The sequence below is a fragment of the Pistacia vera genome, unplaced genomic scaffold (assembly GCF_008641045.1).
Source record: "Pistacia vera cultivar Batoury unplaced genomic scaffold, PisVer_v2 Contig59, whole genome shotgun sequence".
Classification (NCBI taxonomy): domain Eukaryota; kingdom Viridiplantae; phylum Streptophyta; class Magnoliopsida; order Sapindales; family Anacardiaceae; genus Pistacia; species Pistacia vera.
In genome coordinates, this window is record NW_022196434.1 from 325,607 (window position 1) to 348,695 (window position 23,089).

Here is a 23,089-nt window from a genome sequence, read left to right on the forward strand (position 1 = left end):
GATTGAGATGGATTGGAGATTGCTGAGTAAGAAACGAAGATTATCGCATGGGCTGTATTGTACATTTGCTGATGTCAAGATGCCCTTACCAACTAATGCTTGTCGTTGGCGAGTCAACTTGAGAAGTTATCCCTCGCTATAAGTGAAAGGTGAATAGTCGATTTCACTTTATGTTCTTTATTACGAAAGCATCTGCGACGAAGTTCGGGCTTCTCTGACAAAAATGGAGGAGAAACCTCAAATCCATATCCCAAGAGTGAATTGGGTAGTCAAGGTTTAGAGGTAGCTTTTAGTCTTCTTTTAGATGGGTTTTTTTTTTTTTTTTTTTTTTTTTTTTAAAAATCTAAACAAAAAATATATAAATATCGTTGCAACATTCCAACTTTTATCAATCAATATCCAGTTTCTTGAGTAAATCGTTGAATATACCCCAAATTTGTCCTTTTTGTTTAATCAAATGACCTTCTGGATTTTCTTTAATGTGGTGGTTGGGCTGACAAATTAACGTATATATTGATTACTTTCTGTGGTTATCTTGTGCATTAAGTGGAAAAAGAACGGAAAAAAGAAACAACCGAATTTCTTTTTGTACTTCTGCAAACACAACTGGTTATGATTACCTTATTAAACATCTGTTATATTGAAGGCTTGAAGCTATTGGACAAAGAAACAAATGGTTACCTTATGAAGATGGTCAAACGCATTTCTTTGCTGAGTGAGTAGTAACTAGAGATTGACTGATAAAGCTGAAAACTTAGATGTGGAAGCTGAAAATTTATTTCGAAATCTTAAGTACGCAGTTTAGGATTGAATTAGAGTGTTGAGATCTACTGTTATAGATTGAAATTTAAGATAAGTGCATACTCAAGCACACCTCATATGGTTAAGGGCTAAATTTCCACTTTTAGGAGCTGTATAAGATCGAAGACCACCTAGTATGGTTGGTTTGCAGCCTGAAAACTAGTCGCAGAAACTAGACTAAACTCTCCAAATAGGGATTTATTCTAATTTTTTTGTATTTGAAAATCAATTTGACATAAAATCACCTCATAGGATTAGAGTTTACAATGTGTTTAGATGGATATGAGTGAAAATATGCATGTTTCATGAAGTCAAAAGACAAATCAATAGTGTTGCTTTAGCGACCTGGGTACACTTAAAGAGATTATAGAGTTATGACTCCAATTAAAAGTCATGCATAATTAAATCATCAGAGAAAGTGCAACAGCTTCTTCTAATGGTGTGTATATTGATATGCAGGTCTCTAGATTGGGTTTCGGGTGTGGGGGACTCTCGGAATATACAATGCACCTCTCACTCATGAAGTGGGTGTTCAGTCATAAAGGAAGCTTTTCTAGGGTATCACCCTTTTTGATACAGCAGATATCTATGGAGTTTATCATGACAATGAGATCTGGTGGGAAGGTATTTTCTTGGTTTCAACTTCAAATTGTCAGACAAACCAATATGAAAGAAACCAAAGTGGGCAGTTCAGTCAATTAACATCAATTGCATACAAGGCTTATGTAGAGTTATGATATATAGCTAAAGAGCACCAATCCACTAGTATTAGCCTGTGTCGCTAGGGTTAAATTGGGCACTCAGGGATTGGAGGTAGTATCAAGTACCGTTGTGTATTCTGTTATATTCATTATCTCTTATTCAATTCCAATTTACTGATGTGAAGCATACGGATTTTAGTTTCTAGTTGAATCAAGAATTCGTTTATTCTAAATCAGCAACTACTGTGCACTTACTGTTGGTCTGTCTTCCATATTTTTTTTTTTTTTTTTTTTTTGCTGTTCTATGTCGCTAAAATCTCAATTTCTGGTTTTCCTATTATCAGTATGATGCCTTCAACCTTGTATTTTACAGGAAAGTCAATTATCTTGTAAATAGTAGAGTTCTCTAACTTTGATCCTTTTCTTCTTTAAGGAAATTATAGACCTTCGCTCAAACTTGATTCAAGGAGGGTCTCTCCTCACACTAAGAGAGACAAAGAGTCTTTGAGACAACTAACCTCTGAGCCGAAAAGATTTAACGGAAACCATGCAACTAAAATCCTTCTTTTAATCATTGAAGAGCTTTTAGGACCTGAGTCCTGAAATGTTCAGGAAGTAAAGCTTTCATGCAGATGCTGTGATCATTTCACAGACTGTAGTACTTACAGCTCTTTTAGGAGATTTCTCTTTTTTAAAATAAATTCTGGGCGAGGTTTAGGTAACTGAACTAACTAGCCGCATGCGTCATTCTGCCAACTAATTGGATTTTCTAGGATTATAAATCTTGTGGTTGGATGATTATGTTCCTAACTCTTCATCTTGATCCATTTGAAAATTTTGATCTGGAAGAAGGAAATGGAAGTGATTGAACATAGCCTTTAATCTCAGAGTTGTTAATTTAAACTGTCTTTAACTTTTACATGAATTTATGTTTCTAGTAGTTTATTTCAGATAAGCTTTCCACAGCTTCATTAAGCATATCATATTTGATAAGGAATAAATATGGTGGTTATCTCCAGCTAAACTTCATACTTTGAATTCAATAAAATCAGAAGGCCCCAGATATAATGAATGGATTTTAGGATCTCCATTCCTGATCCGAAAATGGTTACTACAAAGTAGAAAACATCTTCTTAATAGCAACTATATCTCTTAGAACCAGGGAATTGGCCAGTGGGACAAACCTTTTTGAGTATTATTTTCTCATGATATCCTTTTGTGGCTTACAGGTATCCAAGTTGGGCTTTGGGTGTGGTGGACTTTCTGGAATTCTCAATGCTCCTCTTTCCCATGAAGCCGGACGTTCAATTATAAGAGAAGCATTTTCTAGGGGTATCACCTTCTTTGATACAGCTGATGTTTATGGAGAAAATCACGACAATGAATACATGGTTGGAAAGGTATGCTTTTCAAATTTCAAGTTCAAACCTTAGTTGAGCAAATTAATGAAAATATGTATCAAATATTGGACAAACTCTTATTGCTTTAAATCAGAAGGTCCCAGATATAATGAATAGATTTAGAATCTGTAGCAATCCCACCCCAACCATGACTCATGTCCCCAAAAGGATACAGGAAAGAGAAAATGAAAGGTTCTTGCTGGAAAAAAAAATGATCTCTATAAATCAGGAAGAAATGCATCAAAGCACATGGTAATATTGTGATCGAATCATCAAAAGTTAATTAAGATGCACTCATTTGCATACCAAGAATCTGACTGTTGATGTGCACTCTGTTCACTGTGGTCAATCTAAGATGTCTCTTTCACAGAATTGTCCTGAGAAGCATTATACCCCAACATTGATCAACGGAGTTATTTTCTTGTAGGCCTTGAAGCAACTTCCTCGGGAGAAAATTCAGTTAGCAACCAAATTTGGAATTACTGTATCAGAGGGGTTTCAGTTTGGAGCCAAAGGTAACCCTGAATATGTTCGGGAATCCTGTGAAGCTAGTCTTGAACGGCTTGATGTGGACTATATTGATCTCTACTATCAGCATCGTGTGGACACTTCAGTGCCAATAGAGGATACTGTAAGCTGTGATGGACATTTTATCTTTGTAAATGTTTTCTATTCAATAATTTACATTCAACGTACCAGAAGGCATTTAAATGTCTTGGTTGCTTGCTTTGGTTCACTGTTGTTAAGGTAGATGGGGGAGCTCAAGAAACTGGTGTTGGAAGGAAAAATAAAGTATATTGGGTTGTCTGAAGCCAGCATCGACACAATAAGAAGAGCACATGCAGTTCATCCCATCACTGCTTTACAGATGGAGTATTCTCTATGGACCCGTGAAATTGAAGATGAAATAATTCCTCTTTGCCGGTCTGTTGATATCTTACTATGATGGTTGTATATTCACTCCAAATTTGTAAAATAGCTTTAATTAGGATTGTTGTCCTCTCAGTTTTGGACCTAACTAAGGATCAGATGCATTCATGAAATTTGACAGTCTCACTTGTGAATTATTATTTTTCTCATCATTTTTTGAATCTTCCTTTTCCTGATGTCTTCATCACAGAGACCTTGGTATTGGACTGGTGGCATATAGTCCTCTTGGTCACGGGTTCTTTGGTGGAAAGGCAGTTGTGGAGAGTTTGCCGACTGAGAGTCTGTTGGTATGTACCTCAAATAGATAATATATTAACGGGGTCACTATTTATCTGTAAGGTTGTTTCTTCATATACATGAACACAGAAAATTCTTTTCTGGGACAGAATTTACTCCTGATTTATCCAACTGGGCCACCCAGCAATCTTTTACAGTGTAGTTGTTATTTACATTTAGATGTTCCTGGTACAGGCTGCACATCCTAGGTTCATGGGGGAGAATTTGGAGAAGAACAAGCTTCTATATTCCCATTTTGCCAATCTTGCTGCAAAGCATGCCTGCACTCCTGCGCAACTGGCTCTGGCATGGCTCTTCCACCAGGGAGATGATATAGTACCCATTCCTGGTATCTTATACTCTTTCTTCTTAAAACACCATCTCTGTTGGTATTGCCTTTTTCTTCTGTTGAATGAAGGGGTCACAGTTGTCAAACTTCGGATATTGCAAAACAAAATTTCGAAAGCAAACAAACCTTTTTACATGAGCATAATATAAACTTATTTGTTGAAATTGCAGGGACAGCTAAAGTTAAGAATCTTGATTTTATAGACTTTTTTTGTTGAAATTGCAGGGACAACTAAATTGAAGAACCTTGATAGCAACATTGGAGCTTTGGCAGTGAAACTTACAGAAGAAGATTTGAAAGAAATTAGTGATGCTGTTCCCATTGATAAAGTGAGTGGCCAAAGGGATATGGATGTTATGGCTAATTATTCCTGGAAGTTTGCTGATACCCCATCAAAGTGAAATCAATTATAATACTCAGAGTATCAGATTTACGACTCTATATAGATACCATAGTGTGAACTTGTGAATTCTAAAATCTATCTGTTTTTAAGTTTGTTTGTTCTCAGAAAATAAAGTAGCAGTGTTCCCACTCTTACCGAATTTTAATTTTTTTTCCCTGATGAAAATGTCGATTTGATAGAAGTAGTAATCTTATGTAAAGAGCATTGGTATTTTCACCCATAGTAGTAGCCCACATGATTAATGTGAATTGGGGATAGTGTAGATAGGCATATGGTTTCAGGTTCGATTCTCTATCTTAGCATTTCCCGATTTAAGTTGCATAACGGTTGGAGTTGTGGTGCAGGGTTGTTGCATTAGTTTCTTTCGAAGATTAATCGAGTTGCTCTAAGTTGGCTAGGGTATTATGCTCTAACAAATGAAATATCTTTTTTGACGACAGGGGAGAGAGCTTCACACAATAGAAAAAGCTGCACAACGTCATTAAAAAAAAAAAAAAAGAAAAAATGTTCCGTACAATTTTTGTGCTCCAAAAAATTCAATTGGATCACAGCTTTGACAATTCAATCCATATAATTGGATTGAAGTCGAGCATCAGCAGAGCCAATCCAAACCCCAGTCTATCACTGTTTTGGGTCATTTATCTCACGTTCTAATAGTCCAAAAGGTCCTAAATTATGAAAATAATGTAAAGGAAATGGAGTAAATACTTGCATAGTTGCATTAAGTAAGTGGAGTCTTATCAATACAGTAAAAAAACAAAGAGACCAAATGTTTATGAATAAATCTATCCTCTCACATAAGCTTTTAAAGTGAAGAAAAAAATTAAAAAAAAAAAAAACGGAAATAGAGGAGGAGAGAGAAAAATTATGAAGATGAAGAAGGGGAGGTTGTCTTTGTATGGCTCCTTTGCAAGCTTTTGTAAGGCTAGCACTGCTGAATGTTTATATACCTTGTCTATGGAAGATTGAGAGGGATTGGAGATTGCTGAGTAAGAAACGAAGATTATCATGCATGGGCTGTATTGTACATTTGCTGATGTCAAGATGCCTCTTTACCAACTAATGCTTTGTCGTTGGCGAGTCAACTTGAGAAGGTTATCCCTCGCTATAAGTGAAAGGTGAATAGTCGATTTCACTTTATGTTCTTTATTACGAAGGCATCTGCGACGAAGTTCGAGGTTCTCTGACTAAAAATGGAGGAGAAACCTCAAATCATATCCCAAGAGTGAATTGGGTAGTCAAGGTTTAGAGGTAGCTTTTAGTCTTCTTTTAGATGGGTTTTTTTTTTTTTTTTTTTTTTTTTTTTAAAAATCTAAACAAAAAATATATAAATATCGTTGCAACATTCCAACTTTTATCAATCAATATCCAGTTTCTTGAGTAAATCGTTGAAATATACCCCAAATTTGTCCTTTTTGTTTAATCAAATGACCTTCTGGATTTTCTTTAATGTGGTGGTTGGGCTGACAAATTAACGTATATATTGATTACTTTCTGTGTGTTATCTTGTGCATTAAGTGGAAAAAGAAGCGGAAAAAAGAAACAACCGAATTTCTTTTTGTACTTCTGCAAACACAACTGGTTATGATTACCTTATTAAACATCTGTTATATTGAAGGCTTGAAGCTATTGGACAAAGAAACAAATGGTTACCTTATGAAGATGGTCAAACGCATTTCTTTGCTGAGTGAGTAGTAACTAGAGATGACTGATAAAGCTGAAAACTTAGATGTGGAAGCTGAAAATTTATTTCGAAATCTTAAGTACGCAGTTTAGGATTGAATTAGAGTGTTGAGATCTACTGTTATAGATTGAAATTTAAGATAAGTGCATACTCAAGCACACCTCATATGGTTAAGGGCTAAATTTCCACTTTAGGAGCTGTATAAGATCGAAGACCACCTAGTATGGTTGGTTTGCAGCCTGAAAACTAGTTCGCAGAAACTAGACTGAAACTCTCAAATAGGGATTTATTCTATCTTTTTTGTATTTGAAAATCAATTTGACATAAATCAACCTCATAGGATTAGAGTTTACAATGTGTTTAGATGGATATGATGTGAAAATATGCATGTTTCATGAAGTCAAAAGACAAATCAATAGTGTTGCTTTAGCGACCTGGGTACACTTAAAGAGATTATAGAGTTATGACTCCAATTAAAAGTCATGCATAATTAAATCATCAGAGAAAGTGCAACAGCTTCTTCTAATGGTGTGTATATTGATATGCAGGTCTCTAGATTGGGTTTCGGGTGTGGGGGACTCTCGGAATATACAATGCACCTCTCACTCATGAAGTGGGTGTTCAGTCATAAAGGAAGCTTTTCTAAGGGTATCACCCTTTTTGATACAGCAGATATCTATGGAGTTTATCATGACAATGAGATCCTGGTGGGAAGGTATTTTCTTGGTTTCAACTTCAAATTGTCAGACAAACCAATATGAAAGAAACCAAAGTGGGCAGTTCAGTCAATTAACATCAATTGCATACAAGGCTTATAGAGTTATGATATATAGCTAAAGAGCACCAATCCACTATATTATGCTAATTGACTATAGTATGAATATGTGTGCAACAGATTTAGTAGCAGTGCTTTTGTAGGTTTGTTTGTTGTGTGATCTCTTGTAGAGATATATACGGAGTGATAATACATGCAATTTCTTACATTGATTTAAATACGTTTATGTAATATTTTTAGGCTTTAAAGCAGCTCCACGTGATAAAATTCAGTTGGCTACGAAATTGGCTGTTCAAGACCCAGGGGGGTCTAGGAGTCAAAGGTACACCTGAATATGTGCGGCAATGCTGTGAAGCCAGTTTAAAGCGGCTTGATGTGGACTAATGATCTGTACTATCAGATGTGTGGACACCTCTGTGCAATAGAGGATACTGTAGGTGTTACAATGTTATTGGCATTTCCTTTCTATTGATTGTATACCTGCGCTCTTTTCTTTTTATGAATAAATACAGGAACTCATTAAGGTATGATTTTATATTTTGACTTGTGAAATGATGGGAGAGTCAAGAAGTAGTAGAGGAGGGAAAGATAAAATATATTGGGTTATCTGAACCCAGTGTAGACACAGTAAGAAGAGCCCATGCAATTCATCCTATAACAGCCTTAGAAATGGAGTACTCTCTATGGACCCGTGATATCGAAGATGATATAATTCCAGTCTGCAGGTTATTTCATATTTTCACCATAACTTTGAGTTTTCTTCTGCATAAAATTTTTGCTTCAAGTGAGGCACATGGCTTATATCGTAAGTAAATAGTTCAGGGTTTATATTTAATTGTGAATTCTTAATATTTCTGACCTTCTTCCTCAGAGAGCTTGGTATTGGGATAGTGCATATAGCCCTCTTGGTCGAGGTTTCTTTGGTGGCAAGGCAGTTTTGAGAGTTGCCTTCTGAGAGTATATTGGTAGGTGATAAAAAAAGAAGATCATATACCTAAACATATATACACCAAAGTTTGTTTCTCTGCGTTTCTTTGATTCTGTAATATGCATCAGTTTTCATAATTTTTTATCTTGGTCTGAATTGCTCCAAAACTCATAAATGATATTCCTGTCACAGACTACACATCCAAGGTCACTGGGGACAATCTAGAGAAGAACAAACTTGTATATTTCGTTTCGCGAATGTTGCTGCTAAGAATTCCTGCTCCCTCTCAATTAGCTTTGGCATGGCTTCTCCATCAAGGAGATGACATAATCCCAATCCTGGTAATTATTAGGATAAAGAAAAAAAAAACCCTACTTCATCATATTCTTCTTGATTGATATTTTGGATGATGTGTGATTTTCATACTTGGATGAGTTTTTACTTTTCACTTTCATATTTACAGGGAAACCAAGATTAAAAACCTTGATGATAACATGGTTCTTGGCTCTAAAGCTTACAGAGGAGAATTTGAAAGAATTTGTGACGCCGTACCCATTGAGGAAGTGGTGGCCACAGTAATTACAGTTATTGTCAAAATAGAATAAATATGCAAACACCCAACAAAATAATTGAAATAGATAAACCAAAATGCACGAAATCTGCCAGTAAACCGTTTTTCTTTGTCTCTGGGTTATTCTATCAAAAAATAGTACAAAATTAAGTGTGCATCTTCTGTATAATGATAATTGTCCCTCCAATATGAGCTTTTATTATTTATGATTTATTAATTGAATACCAGACTGGCAGACAGTAGAAAAAAGTTCCACCTATGATGGTTGCTTGCTTATTTTGCTGATTCAATTATGGTAAAATGATTATTAGGTTCTCTCCGCGATGATAAACCTTTTAGTAACTAGGTTAGTATGTCAGGAGATCTTGTGTCTGAACTGCAATAACAATATCCTAAGAGGTATTATGTTTGAGTTTAGAGTACTTACTATATTGTATAATATCTTAGTTTATTGAGTCAAGTAGTAAACTATACTTAGGGAGTCTTGGTTGAGTCAATAGAAGATCTATCATATTTTGATAATAGTTTGATTCATTGAGTTTATAGAGTATTATTAAACTAAACAAATAAAAAAGACCTTAGAGGAAAAACTGGTTTCAATTTGGGTTTGGAAAGGGTATAAATCTATCCTGGACAACGGCACGATAAACAAATTTCCGTGGCTTAAACGCAGGTGCGTATGCTACTTACCAAAGATCCACTAGAAAAAAACAGGTTCGGTGAATAAACAGTATCTATTTTTTATTGGAAAGAGAAAATACAGAAACGTGGTTGATGTGACGGCACACTGCTACTCACCAGAAGGCCGTAGTGCTTACTGGAAACCTAGAACACCAGTGGCCTCACAATTCAAATTAAACGAGTTCTGGTAAATATGGTAGCCACGTCAGCCAACTCCATCATGTGTGGACAACCGAAGCCACGAACCACTCACTTTGCAGAAAAATATCCAGAAGACGTGGATACCAAAATATCCACCACTCTTTACACCTCTCGACTAAATATCACCCACCACCCCTACCAAACTTCATAGTTTAAACTTCTAAACAGATTCAAGCTCTTACTCGATTCTTTAAGACTAAGAGTGCTCCTTCTTTTGTCATCGCGTTTGAGATGGCTGCATCATTTTCATTTGCTGTCAATCTATTTTTGGAAGCCCAGTGCTCGTGTTTCTACAGATCATGGGAGCAAGCCAGTTTTTCCCGGTCAGTACGTGCCTCGTCTAGGAAGAAATGCGGCTTACCAGTGCGTGCATGGCTGAGGTTAGTGATGATGATTGATAACCATGTTTTATTTTTTTTGACTCTTAGTATAGATCTTGTTTGTTGTGAGTGATATGAGCGTATTCTCGACATGCAGAAGAACAGAAGGAACAAGAACAACCACAGCCGATGCCAACAGCACCGAAGGCAAAGGTGAGCACGAAGTTCTCAGACGTGTTGGCATTCAGTGGGCCAGCCCGGAGAGGATCAACGGCAGGCTGCCATGATCGGCTTGTGCTGCAATGGCAGTAGAGCTAGCCAAGGGTCAGGATGTGTTTGCACAAATATCAGACGGCGGGGTTACATGGTTCAAGGGACAAGCGTTGTACTATCATGGCATCTCTAGTTCCTCTATTCAAAGGAGTGAGCGTGGAGTCGGTGTCAGAAGGGTTGATGACGCGGATGCTGAGCTGTGGAACGGGAGGTTCGCAATGTGGGTCTGATTGCTTTGGCCTCCCGGAGTATGTTAAGGGTGGTGCTCTTGTGTAGGCTGATTTGTAAAGGCATATATACTAGTCTTGTAGTTGATACCGGTGAAGACTGTATATTTCTGATTGTCAAAATGAAGAACAAATTGCACTGTTATCTGTGAAGGGTGGTGCTCTTTTGTAGGCCTTATTTGTCAGGCTATGTAACAGTCTTTGTAGTTGATACCTATGTGAAGACTATTTTTAGACAGTAGAAAAATGAAGAAGAACAATTGCACTGTATACGTTTGCTTTTTTTTGAAAATTATATAGCACTAATTTATGGTGAAGAATATTGTTTATAACCTGTTGTATTAACGAAGTTATGATAAAGTCAAATTAAAAAAAATTTATGGAAATAATAAACATTAATATTTTTGGTTTATATAGTAACTGCCTAGAAAATCCAGTTCGAAGCCAATTTACTACACCACACTTTATCTAATCTCTAGATAAATGTAACGTCAAAATGGTTGAAATTAAACCTTTCAACCACTAATCAATCCATGTGATAATTCACAAACACTTCATGACATAATAATGAGGAAACGCTTTGTACCTAAAATGAACTTTCGAGAATTTGGTAGTACATAGATAAAATTCAACTCTATTAATAGCACCATTGTAGAGATGTTCCTATACAAGACGGCGCAAGCACTTAACAAGAACAAAGTGAAGCAATTCTCCTCTGTTTTTTATTACGAAGATGGCATTGACAGTCCTCTTATTCATTACATTGTTATCTCAATCATATCTACGAGAAAATGACAAAACATATTAACAGAAAAGAATGAGAAGAATACATTTTTTTACCATATCATATATTACATATTCACCAAAGTTCTTTCAACACCTGTACACACTATGGCTCAGGAGATACTATGCTCATTCAACTCCATACTTTTATCTTATTGAGTTCCTATCGGGTGTTCTCTTGCTGCAGCAAAGTGAAAACAATGTCAATGCAATAAAAATCAAGAAAATGTGCCGACGGGCAGCACAATGATAATTGCGTAATGTAATATTTGACTTCAGTTAATGCTTCAAAAACTGAGGATGTACAATCTCCAAGCAGCCCACCACAATCATCTCCCAACAATATGCTAAATATCATGTTTGGAAACTTTCTAGTGTCCAAAAAATACATAATTTCCACAGCCTAAAAGTTGTCTAAGCATCACAGGACGGGATGCTATTCCTACCCATAATATAAAGGCAATGTACTTCAATGGAGTGCCATCATAAACAGCTAATTCCCTAAGGTCTGCTTGGGCTTTTTTTCCATTAGTTTTAAGGGGTTTTAATTAGATTAGTTTTGAGATGTTTTAAAACATTATTTACAGTTTTTTTTATGCACTGGTTTTGATTAGCTAAAAACCCCTCAGAACCATGTAGTGTATTTTTGAATAGTTATAAACACAAATCGAGTGTTTTGGTTGGTTTTAAAATTTTATTCACAAATACCCTACCACAATAAAACTATCCCAATTATAAAAAAAAAAAAAAAAAAAATTAACTATATATACAGTCTTAACCATATTAATATAAAATAATTTTAAGTAATCATAAAAATAAAAAAAAATAATGAAAATAAATTATTAAAATCTCATTTCTAGATGCTTTCTTAGAGAAGTGGAGTTAAAATTTTTCAATCATTCCAGATGCTGTAAAGAATGACGAAGAAGGATAAAAGACTTTATCACATTTGAGATAAAGTACTAAAAATAGAAAACAAATAAAGAACTCTTACCTTAGAGCATCTCAATGGTGTCTTTATTTGAAGACATCTTTCATATGAATAAAGAACATCTTCATTAATTTTAATATATAAAGAACACAATTTTTATTCAAATCCAATGACTCTTTAAATTTATGAAGATGCTCTTTATTTTAAGAAAGAGACTTAACGAGAAGAAAATTAATAATAAAATGCATAGGAATTGTAGTTTATTAATTAAAATTAGGATTGAGAGTGAAATTTGACTCTCTAAATGTAAAGACTCAAACTCACTCTCTAATTTATATTTAAAGATAAAGACTATTGGACTCTTTTTTATGGATAGACTCTTTATAATAAAGAGTTTGAGTCAAATAAAGAGTCATTTGGAGATGCTCTTATAATTGAAAAAACAAAACTCTAAATACTAGTTAGAGTTGGGGTATTTTTTGGGTATATATGTAAATATCATTTGAAAAAACTGTTGAACCGTGAAAATAAACTCCCAAGCACAGATTGAGTGTTTTAAAAACCGTACTAAAAACCCCTCAAAACCGCTATGATGGTTTACCCTTAAAACCGCACAGTGATTTACCTCATAACCGTATCATGAAACTCCCAAACTAACCCTAATCATCCAAGCAGGGTTTATATCCACCTTCAGAACACAGATCTTTACTGACGGAGGATATGCCATAGTGTGTGGGTCAAAAGACAGGGCAGAATCAACAGGACTAGGGAAAAAAAATCACAGCTTAACTTCATGAGTACACAAAAGTAATCATTTTAAAGATATATGAATCCAATATAATTTCTATACAAATTTAAAGGAGATTCAGATACTTACTTTTACAGGAAGATCGACTGGAAACAAACTTATAGAACTGGGATCAAAACTGAATTCACTGAGTAAAAGGAAAATGGCAGAATACATATATCAGTGAGATGAAAAAGTAATTAAAATGAAAGGGCTGCATTAAATCAATGCAGTGTAAAGTCCTAAATCTCATTTAAAAAAAAAAAAAAAAAAAGTCTCGACTCATGACACCCAAATCTGGAGTTTGATTTCCCTTTCTTACAGACAATTTGTCATATTTAAAAATTTCCTTGAAATAAGGAGAGGGAGTACGAAAAATACCAGCGCGATAGAACCAGTTGCCACACATATGGAATAAAGAACTCCTCTGGATGACTCTCTTGTTCGTATGAGAAATGTAATTGAGTAAACATCTGTCAGAAAAAAGGGTCCAGAGTTTGTAACAATGGAAGGAAAATAAAGCGTGTGTATATATATGGACAACTGTCCCAAGTTTAAAAACAAATTCTACAATTACCTTCAATCCATCACCCCGCCAAGATCGGCAATTAATAATTATGAACTGGAGAACTTTGTCCACTGACCATTCACCATCCACTCTTTGGGAATCAAGCCGACTATTAAAAAAATCTAATACCTATAAAAGACAAAGGAGTCGTACAATTCAGATGCGCCCACAAAAAATTGAAAAGTAGCCGTTACCTTTAGAATGCTTATATACAAGCATTGTACCTACCACTGACTTGTAATTTGCCAAATTCTAGAATTTATTACAAGAATAATAACCAAGAAGTTTTCTACAAAAACCATAAGTATACCGTGTATATATTCTCTAGCAGCTCATTAAAGCGAGGATGGCTCTTGAATGGCTGGAAAACCTCCTGCCTGTGTAGTATTGCATACACAACCTATCACAGAGCATATAGTTAAGAACTGAAAGCATGGACATGCTCAATAACATGTGATGCTAAAAAAATGATGAAACATTATCAAGTATCAACTAATGTCTTAAAATTTTAATTTAAAAGAAAAAAATGATACCTCAGGATTCCGAGGCAGTGCATAAGTCAAAATTGCATTTAATATTTCAAGGACAATTCTCAGGAAGTCGGTATAAATATGCAACTCTGCTGACTGCAGCAAAAATAATCTAGTTTAGCAAAAGAAAAGAAATCATAAGATAAGATAAGATACCATCCAAACAGCAAAAAGTTCATAACTTAATTATGCCATATCAACAAAGATCAATTATTACCATATCTTCTGCAAGGCTGTCTTGTTCTAATGAGCCTTTCTTGTCATCTCTTAGATCCGCTAGTTTGTTGTACCTAAATCAATATTATTACAATAAAGAAAACAATTAAAAAAAAAAAAGATATCATAATTCTTAATAGATGAAAGTCTGCATCAAGCTGATCAAATTATCCAAGATAACACCAAAAAAAAAAGTCAGAAAAAACAAGAGAACAGGCGTAACGTACTTCCGTGAAAGCATATAGAAAAGGCTGACTAGTCTCTGTGATGCATATGCACTCAAACGGTGGACATGAGGTGCCATGTTTGCCAAAGTTGCCAGACAAGTTGTATGGAGGTAGACATCCTATTATAATTTAACATGTAGAAATTAGCAAAGGGCAGAGTTATATCATCCACCATATGTCAAATATCCATCAATTAAAAACTTACAAAACTGCTAAAATGTAAATTGACAATAAAACATTAACAAAAATGTTGTCATCATAATGTATAGGAGAAAACCAACTTTCAAATGAACTTTAAAAATGAAATATACCACTTCTGCTAACTTGTGGCTCTTTTGGCAGCATAATCATACATAACTACTTCCAAGGAGCACAAAGACCAACATATATGCATATATCAATATATGCATATTACCTCTTAACATTAGGTAACATCTTTATAGGAGGCATTTTATATGAATGGGATTAAGATTAATCAAGTGGCCTGCTACAGCATTCTCAAAAATCATTTTCAAGAAAACTTAAAAAATCAGATACTTCAAGTCATACCCGTAGCTTAGATAGGTTATACTTCACAGTCCTTATCAAAATGATCACCATCAAGGATCCGAGAGATGTCTGGTGAAGAAGGTGTTCTTTGTACCAAGGAACACTAGGGAGAATCTGTGGAATATATAATATATCAACCCAATCCTCGAATAAAAAAAGTCAAAGATTAGCCACTAGAAGTAATTCTTACCATTTTGTGGATGCTCGCATTGAAAGAAGAATCTTGACTAAGTATAAGAAGGATAATCAGCAACATGTATATCTGATTAGGTGTCCTCTTTGAAGCATTATATAAGGTTTCCAAAATGGGCATCAACTGTTGATTTCATTGTAAAACAGAATGGTATTAGGATGTGCTGCAGCTATGCCACAATAACAACAAATGAGATATGCCAATGATATAATTGGTAAAAATTACGAAATTATTTAATCTCAAAATTCCTATAAGAGGAAGTCTAAGAAAATCCCCCATTACTAGTTAGCACCTTTAATGCAGCATAATATTCATAATATTTTGACATGGCCCTAATATTGATAAAGTAAGGTCAAGATTATCCTATGATGTATACCACTTAATTAAACTAGGAAGTTCAATAGAGAACTAAATCAAAAACAACAGGCAGCACTTGGTCAAATCTTTAACATGCAAGGAGGAAATAGCAAGTTTCAATCTCACTAGGCATATGTGGATTTGAATTTTTAACATGCCAACTACTAAAGCCTGGTAATATAGAACTCCCCTTCCCTTATGAAGTTGAGGTGTCTTGCCCAAGGGCATCCTTAAAGTTTGGCATCAAGTAAAATTAACATCAAGTTACGAAATTTTTAAGCTGTTGATTCATACCAATGTATCCAAATCAGTTCGCACAAGAACATACTCCAAGAAGCCAGAGTTCCCTTCCACCAATGAGTAAAGCAATAAAACTGCGGTCTCATCAGCCAAGCACCTGCAGTAGCACAATATGTATGGCAGGTCATGAAATAGTGAAAGAGAAAGAAATAACAATATTATGATGATAATGAGATAAAGTAATTAGTTGCATGTTGTTGATTTAAAGTTTTGACAAACAATTATAGCTCAGATTAGAATATTGTGTCCAAGCCGTTAAAAGATCTTAGTAAACCACATAAAGAATGAAGCAATGATTTGCACACTTAACAAGATAAACTATTTTTTATTTAAGAATAAGGAAAAAACCAATCTTAATTCACATGGCCACATTAAATTTAACCCAGTGATCAATCTTACTGTTTAGAAGCACAAAAAGAAACTACATAACTTACATAACATATAAATTCTAAACTTGGGAAGAAGAAGAAAAGGGAACTCACAATCCAAGAGTATCAAATAGAGCAGCAAAAGGTAACTTCACAACTAAACCATTGTGTGCATTCCCTTCAATATCTACATGACCAACTGCAAGCAGACAATAATTTACAAACATATAGCATGTCAACACAACAATAAAATAAACAAAGTAATAAAAAGCAAAAATCACTATTTATCAACCACATAAAATATCATTGCAATTATAAAACAAGCATACAAGAAAGCTGATCTCACATTCAATATCCCTTGCATTTTCTAATGCTTTGCAGTAAGGATTGTCAGAGAAATGTGTATTTGACTTGGAAAGAGAATCTGAGGCGGCACTGTCATCACTTCTATCTGTTACAGATTCATCACTCTCAACACATTTACGATAATGAATGAGAACAAGTAGCACAAGGAGGCTGCAGTCTGCCAGTTGATTTCTTGAGCTTTCACCACTTGAACTGACCAGATAATTGAATGGCAACAACACAAAAGTTGCTGCAAGTGAAATACATGATATCAAACAAAGTGTCAAAGAAATACAAGCATTGAGAATCATATGATAAGAAAGTCTGTACTCCATTAACAAGGCGGCGGCCAAGAAAGGCAGATAGAAGTAAGATAAAAACAAATTACATTATAGAAAATATGCCTCAAAGCTAAAAAACATACCAGCTGCAGAACCCACTCTCTGCAGAACACCAGGCTCGCTCATCTCTGAAAATATAGAGTAAGATGCACTATTCAAGGGGATACGAGGTCGCATTATGTAGTTGAGTAGCAATCGGTGAACAACTGAATTTACCAAAGAACTTTCCTACAATAGAAGCAATTGCAGTAAGTTCAGAGATTTGGAGATTATAGCACATAAAATCAAAACTTCATATTCTAACCTCAGCCATTGCAGCATCAATGAATGGGTGCACATCTTTTGGTCCAGGAGATGGCCCAGAAAGAAGCTGAGTTGACATCGCGATGAGCATGAAGTTAAGCAGCTCCTGATGTAGGAGGTATGTTTGGGGGCTAGCAACAAAAACCTTCATAATTACAAAAACAATAGAGATGTATATCAACCATAAGAACAAGTAGAGCATTGATAACATACCTTACATCTACTGAGACAATAAAGCTCAGCACACTATGCATGACAAGCTTTTTGATGTTTTGATCTGCACATGTAAACCAAGCTTTAGGTGCATGATGCTTTTCACAAAGCACGATCAATCAGCACTCTAATATTACCAAAAGAAAAAACAAATCTTGCAAACAAAAATATGTAAGGTACATAAAACAGAACTTTTTGCTAACTATCATAAATACAAGTTAAATACCTATCGTAAATTCCTTTGGAATTGGTTCACTTTCAGCAAGAGATAGATGTAACTCATCAAAGTTGTCACTTTGAGCATTTTCTATTAGGTACTTCAGGAAAACTGACGAAATGTACACTGCATTAATAGCCTTGGTATAAGCTGTCGACTGAGTACCAGAAGATGAAATAGACTCTTGCAAACACTGTGCTAAGTGAATCGAAATCTTTGCAAGATGCCTGGTATTACAGTTGTTTTGTGCTGCAAAAACATAAATAAAGAAATCACATCTAAATATGTTAAAACACATTAGAAACGAAAAATGGAGAAAAAAGTGAATTACTGCATAGTTGCAAGAAAGGATTAGAAGATATAAAGGTCAGAAATACTTTACATCAGAATATTTTCTAAATATGCCTTATCATATAAATTGAAGAGAAGAAAAGGGGCATGAATAACACACATTTTCACACATTTATGTCTTCTGAATGCTTTTAAGAGCATGAATCAACAATTTTTGATGAAGTATTTTTTCTAGATTTCATTCTCTCAATACACATAGATGCTACTACCACTGTCTCTATTTCTTTTTCTTTTTCTTTTTCATTTATTCCTCTCCAGTCAGCTCAAAATCAATTCATTAGGCCCATAAAGCAGCTAATAAAAGACTGGTCCTGGAATCCTTGCACAAGGGCTGTGCATCATGTGCTTCATTGTGACTGAAAATTTCTCTCATTACAATCTATGTGTTCTACACAGGATTCTAAAACTAGTGAGTGCATTCGATGACGATTAAACTAAAGTGACGCTGCATAAGGACAATATTCGACAAGATAAAAGGAAACAAATTTCCTTTTCAACCATTTTGCAGTCTTTCTGCTGCACACAGTAGGTCTACTTGCTTAAATATTATAAACGCACATTCTGCCGCATGAGGTATTAACATATGAAGCAGAATAATGTTTTACAATGACTTAAATTTTAAATTTAAAGCTATACACACAAATCAGTATCCTCATTTAAAACGGCCAAACATTTCCATCATTTACTTCTCAAGCTCATACAAAATTTTATTAAAGAAGATGACCCTGTGCACATCCTACATGGTGAAATACAACATATTCCAATCGAGTGATCGCACAAATGCAACCTCGAAATGTATGAAATATTAAGTTACGTATATTTCCTTGATTTTTATTTTTCACCATTTTCGAATGTTCAAGGTTTACGCCTTACTTTATTCGCTTCAAAATGGATTAGTGTTTAGCAAGATTAAGATCAATTCAAGATCACCAACCCAGCATTTAAAATTAGACTCACAAAGCATGCCGCGTCACATTGATCCGTACAATTCTACGATCGGAAACTCAAGTCATCAAATTAGAAATTTAACAGCTCAATGCCCAATAAAATAACAACAATGACTCGTGACAGTAAATTAACATGAATTAAGAGAAACAAAACTCACCAAAAACTTGGCAAGCTTGATGGACTCGATGGGAGGGCCAGCGAAGACTGAGAGGGAGTTCGAGAAGCTTCTGCCAGAAATCAGAGTCCAAAGGGAAGGATTTCTCACCAACGAATGTGGCGATTAAGTACTCGGCTGTATCCTGTGGACGAGCGTCGCTAAAACGCGGCGTTGAAGGGACTCCGCCCATTGGTATTGCTCGAGGCCTGTGGTGGTTTGAGACGGTAGTACTAAGTCACTGGGTCAACTATAATTGGAGACCGAGTTCCGAGATCAACGGCATTACACAGAAAGACAGAGGGAGAGGTGGATCTGTCTGGCTTTTCAAAATTAAAACTGAAAATGAAATTGGAATTAGGGTTCCATTTTCGGTTGAGGTAGAGAGATGAAGCGAAGGAGGGCGAGCTTGCAAACGAAGTTTTTGAAGAGTTTTCAGACACGGGGCTAAATCGAGGACTTTAATTTTTATTTTTAAATATAATTTTTTAATTTTTCTGCGAGATAGGGACATTTCACATTTGGTTTTGGATGATGATGCCGTCATTAACTTCATTTTTTCTTTTATTGGACGATTTTGTCCTCCATTTTTTGTTTTTCTGTTAAAATCTTAGAGTGCTTTTGGTTTAATATTTCTATCCATATTCCCGATCCTATTCCCAAATTATTTGTTTGTTTAACTATTTAGAAAATATTATTATATTTTTTAATTTCTTTTAGACCCCTTAAGTTTATTAATTTCATAAATACCCTAAGAAAAAAGTTTAAAAATTAACAAAAATACCCTCACCCACCCATAGTTGCCAGATTTTGACAACCACCATCGGTGGTAGTCAGAATCTGTTACAACGGCCTAAAAACAACCGAAAATGATCAGTATTTCACCGATCTGGCCTTTTTCGACCATATCCACAGTGGATCTGGCAGGACAAGGCCAGATCTGGCCATCAGCGGCGGCCAAAGAAATGGTTTTCATTGACCGACAATGACGGTCAAAAAAATGGCCGTCGTTGACCGACAACAACGATTATATCTTTTTGCCTTTTGCGGCTATTGACCGCCAAATTGATACACGTCTGGCCAGATCCATGTAATCTACGTCGTGTCGCTAGATTCTGACCAGATTCCGACGATGGTAGTCGGAATTTGGCATTGTGGATGGGTGGGGGTGTTTTTATCATTTTATAAAAAATTTATATATTAAGGTGTTTAGTTAAATTAGTAAACTTAAGGGATTTTTTATAAATTTTTAAACTTTATCCCGTAATAATTACCTTATTCAACTATCTAATACTATCTTCAAAATCCTATTCAAAATAATAAACCAATCTTAGCCTTGATTTTTTATTTAACTAGTGTTATTAGCTTCGCTATTAGATTTTCATTCACTGAATCAAATATTATCTGCTCTTTGACCTTCTCTTATAATGTTTTTTAATAAAGAAACGACATTTAATTAAAATTAATATCATAGTTAAGACAACAGGGGCATTATAGTGATTGAAGGTGATGGAGGGTAAGGTTTCTCTATTAATTGCAGATCTGTTGTCACTTGCAACTGTTTTTTGCTTCGTCGGCAAGAGGAGATGCCATGCCATGCCATCTGTAAATAAAGACTTTTCTTTTTATTAATAAATAAAAACTTTTTCTATTTTAGCAAAAAAAAAAAAAAACACTTTCTGTTCAAATGTCAGTTTGTGTCACGCCATTTTTAGCTTAATTAAGCATCACCATTCAATGAAAAATCCTGTCTCAACACGTGTTTAATGTTCATAGGTTACCCAGGTGACTTTCTCTAATCAAACGCATCATTTAAATCAATCAAGATTCAAGCGTGTACTTGAAACCTCAGTGCTGATACCCTAAACTGGATCCTGTGTTCGACGTGCTACCAAATAAATGTGCACCCATGGATTTCATCACCGTTGACTTGAAGATTTAAGTATCTATTTGACGAATCTTTTAAATTCAGTATCGGACACGTAGACAAGTGCAAATTTTTTAAATATGCACAAATTCCAATTCTCGTTCATTTTTTTTGAGTTGTATTAAATATATAAACTAAATTTCCAAACTGAAATTATATATATAAGCATATATTAATTCTGCGCTACTTTATAATATTATTACATGATTTGGTGTTCTATGTGTTTGTTGATTATTTCAAACTGAGATGGCTAAAATTTAAAAGACAGTAGGAAAGATAAACAAGCAGGCATTAACCATTGGCTACGCCCACCGACACAACCCCAAATTACACCTTGGTCCATATACGAAAACTAGTCAGACTCAAACATATGAAGGTGAACCCACTGTTTTTTATTTATGGCTGTTCGTCTATACACATCAAAGCTTCTTCTTTTGAGTGATGTGAAGTTTCCATTGTTTTTATTTGTTGAAGGAATGCAAATTACACGTTAAACATAATCCTGGTATGGCATCTAATATTTCAATAAAATGTATTGTATAAAAGCACGAAATGGTATTAAATAATCTAATACAATCTTTAGTGTACAAAGATGCATTTTCAAGTATAAACAAAGTTTTTTAACGATTTTTTTTTTTTATTTTTATGAACAGGGTTGTTTGGGTCAGTTTACGCGCACTTTAAATGATCTTTCGAAACTATATAATTATTAATCTAGTAAGAGCTCTATTAACTACTCCTATTAGCAACCGAAAAGGAACTCGAACTAAAAACCTCTTTAAGTAATATACTCAACAGTCCTTATCGAACCACTTAATCATCCAAAGGTGATTTTTTTAACGCTTTTATGTTATTTCAAGTCCTTTAAATATGTATTATGAACACTTTCTAATTAAAAAAGACGAAGCATTTTTTGATTGATCGATAAAATTAGTGAAATATTAAGATGTTCAATAATTTTAAGACAAAAAATAGTAATTACAATAATAAAATAATTGATTTACAACTCAATCTTATAAATTTTTTCTCATAACTTCGAGACCCATTTACGAGTTGATTAATTTTGAACTGTCACATCAAGATTATGAGAAAAAATTTGTGAGATTAGTTGTAAGTGTAGTATTGACCATAATAATAATTAAAAAAAAGTAGACAAAATTGTGGTGTAATCAATTTGGTTCGTCAATTCAAATTTCAACAACCTTGGAATAGACCGATGGAGCGTGAATAAGGCTGGGGTCCTCAGTGATAACAATATTCAATATAATACAATATGATAAATGAGAGACAAAGCTTTGAAAATTTGGCAATATCAGTAACATGCAATGCTTCTAAATTCAAAGGATTAATAATCAGTTGAGACTTCTTACAAAGTGAATAATCCAATAAGTGGGTTTCTCCTATTATAATCATTTATAATGTTTTTATATAAAAAAAGTTTGAAAAGCATTGGGCTTGTGTAATTAACAGAAAGGTAACATTTTGTAATTAATGTCTAGCTCTCTTTTGATTTTTTGGGCAAAAATGTTTTCAATTCAAAATTACAATCATATATGGTTGTCAACTGATCAGGACCGTTAAAAGTAGTGAATCCCACAAAACCCCTGTAAATAAAACAAACATCACCTACTCAAGAAAGTGACGCCGTATTATATACGTGCCCTGTGTCATTTTCAGTAGCTTCAGTTGGAAAAGCCAAAGCCAAAGCCAATATTTTAAAAAACTTGTATTGATTGAATTAAATAAAATAGAGGGAAGCAGCTGACAAATTGAAAAAGAAAACGCCTACGAAGTTCGGTTGAAGGCTGAGATGGGCCAAGTTGGAACTGAAAAACGGCCCTACTATTATGAGGCTCAAAGTATTATGCAGTAAATCAGATCTCTGAGTCTGACATTTCCACAGCCCATAACTCACCCATTGTCCATTCACTACCACAAAGATGCCACCATTGATGGAGATC

The 23,089-nt window shown here is 34.7% G+C and overlaps 1 protein-coding gene and 2 pseudogenes across 1 annotated transcript; 2 read left to right on the top strand and 1 right to left on the bottom strand.

Annotated features, from left to right (window-relative positions):
- The first annotated feature begins 208 nt into the window (after positions 1-208).
- LOC116109793 lies at positions 209-5,044 on the top strand (annotated as a pseudogene).
- Positions 5,045-6,050: 1,006 nt separating this feature from the next.
- LOC116109739 lies at positions 6,051-10,307 on the top strand (annotated as a pseudogene).
- Positions 10,308-13,081: 2,774 nt separating this feature from the next.
- Positions 13,082-19,634, bottom strand: LOC116109795 (dymeclin). The gene is made up of 17 exons (XM_031396021.1): positions 19,205-19,634; positions 17,758-17,997; positions 17,532-17,595; positions 17,320-17,449; positions 17,099-17,243; positions 16,676-16,924; positions 16,444-16,528; positions 15,956-16,058; positions 15,302-15,427; positions 15,112-15,225; positions 14,563-14,681; positions 14,337-14,409; positions 14,123-14,215; positions 13,900-13,989; positions 13,599-13,718; positions 13,403-13,494; positions 13,082-13,169 (listed from the first exon to the last, which is right to left on the bottom strand). Exons 1-17 carry the CDS (start codon positions 19,392-19,394, stop codon positions 13,100-13,102), a joined length of 2,103 nt encoding a protein of 700 aa, XP_031251881.1. The 5' UTR covers positions 19,395-19,634; the 3' UTR covers positions 13,082-13,099.
- Between the last annotated feature and the right edge of the window lie 3,455 nt (positions 19,635-23,089).

Excerpts from the sequence above, each read along its gene's own strand:
- LOC116109795 (XM_031396021.1), bottom strand. The coding sequence starts at position 19,394 with ATGGGCGGAGTCCCTTCAACGCCGCGTTTTAGCGACGCTCGTCCACAG. Across the intron at positions 16,529-16,675 it reads AAATGCAAGGGATATTGAAT|TTGGTCATGTAGATATTGAA; the intron begins GTGAGATCAGCT and ends GTCTGCTTGCAG. Across the intron at positions 13,719-13,899 it reads TGCTAGAGAATATATACACG|GTATTAGATTTTTTTAATAG; the intron begins GTATACTTATGG and ends TGTCTTTTATAG.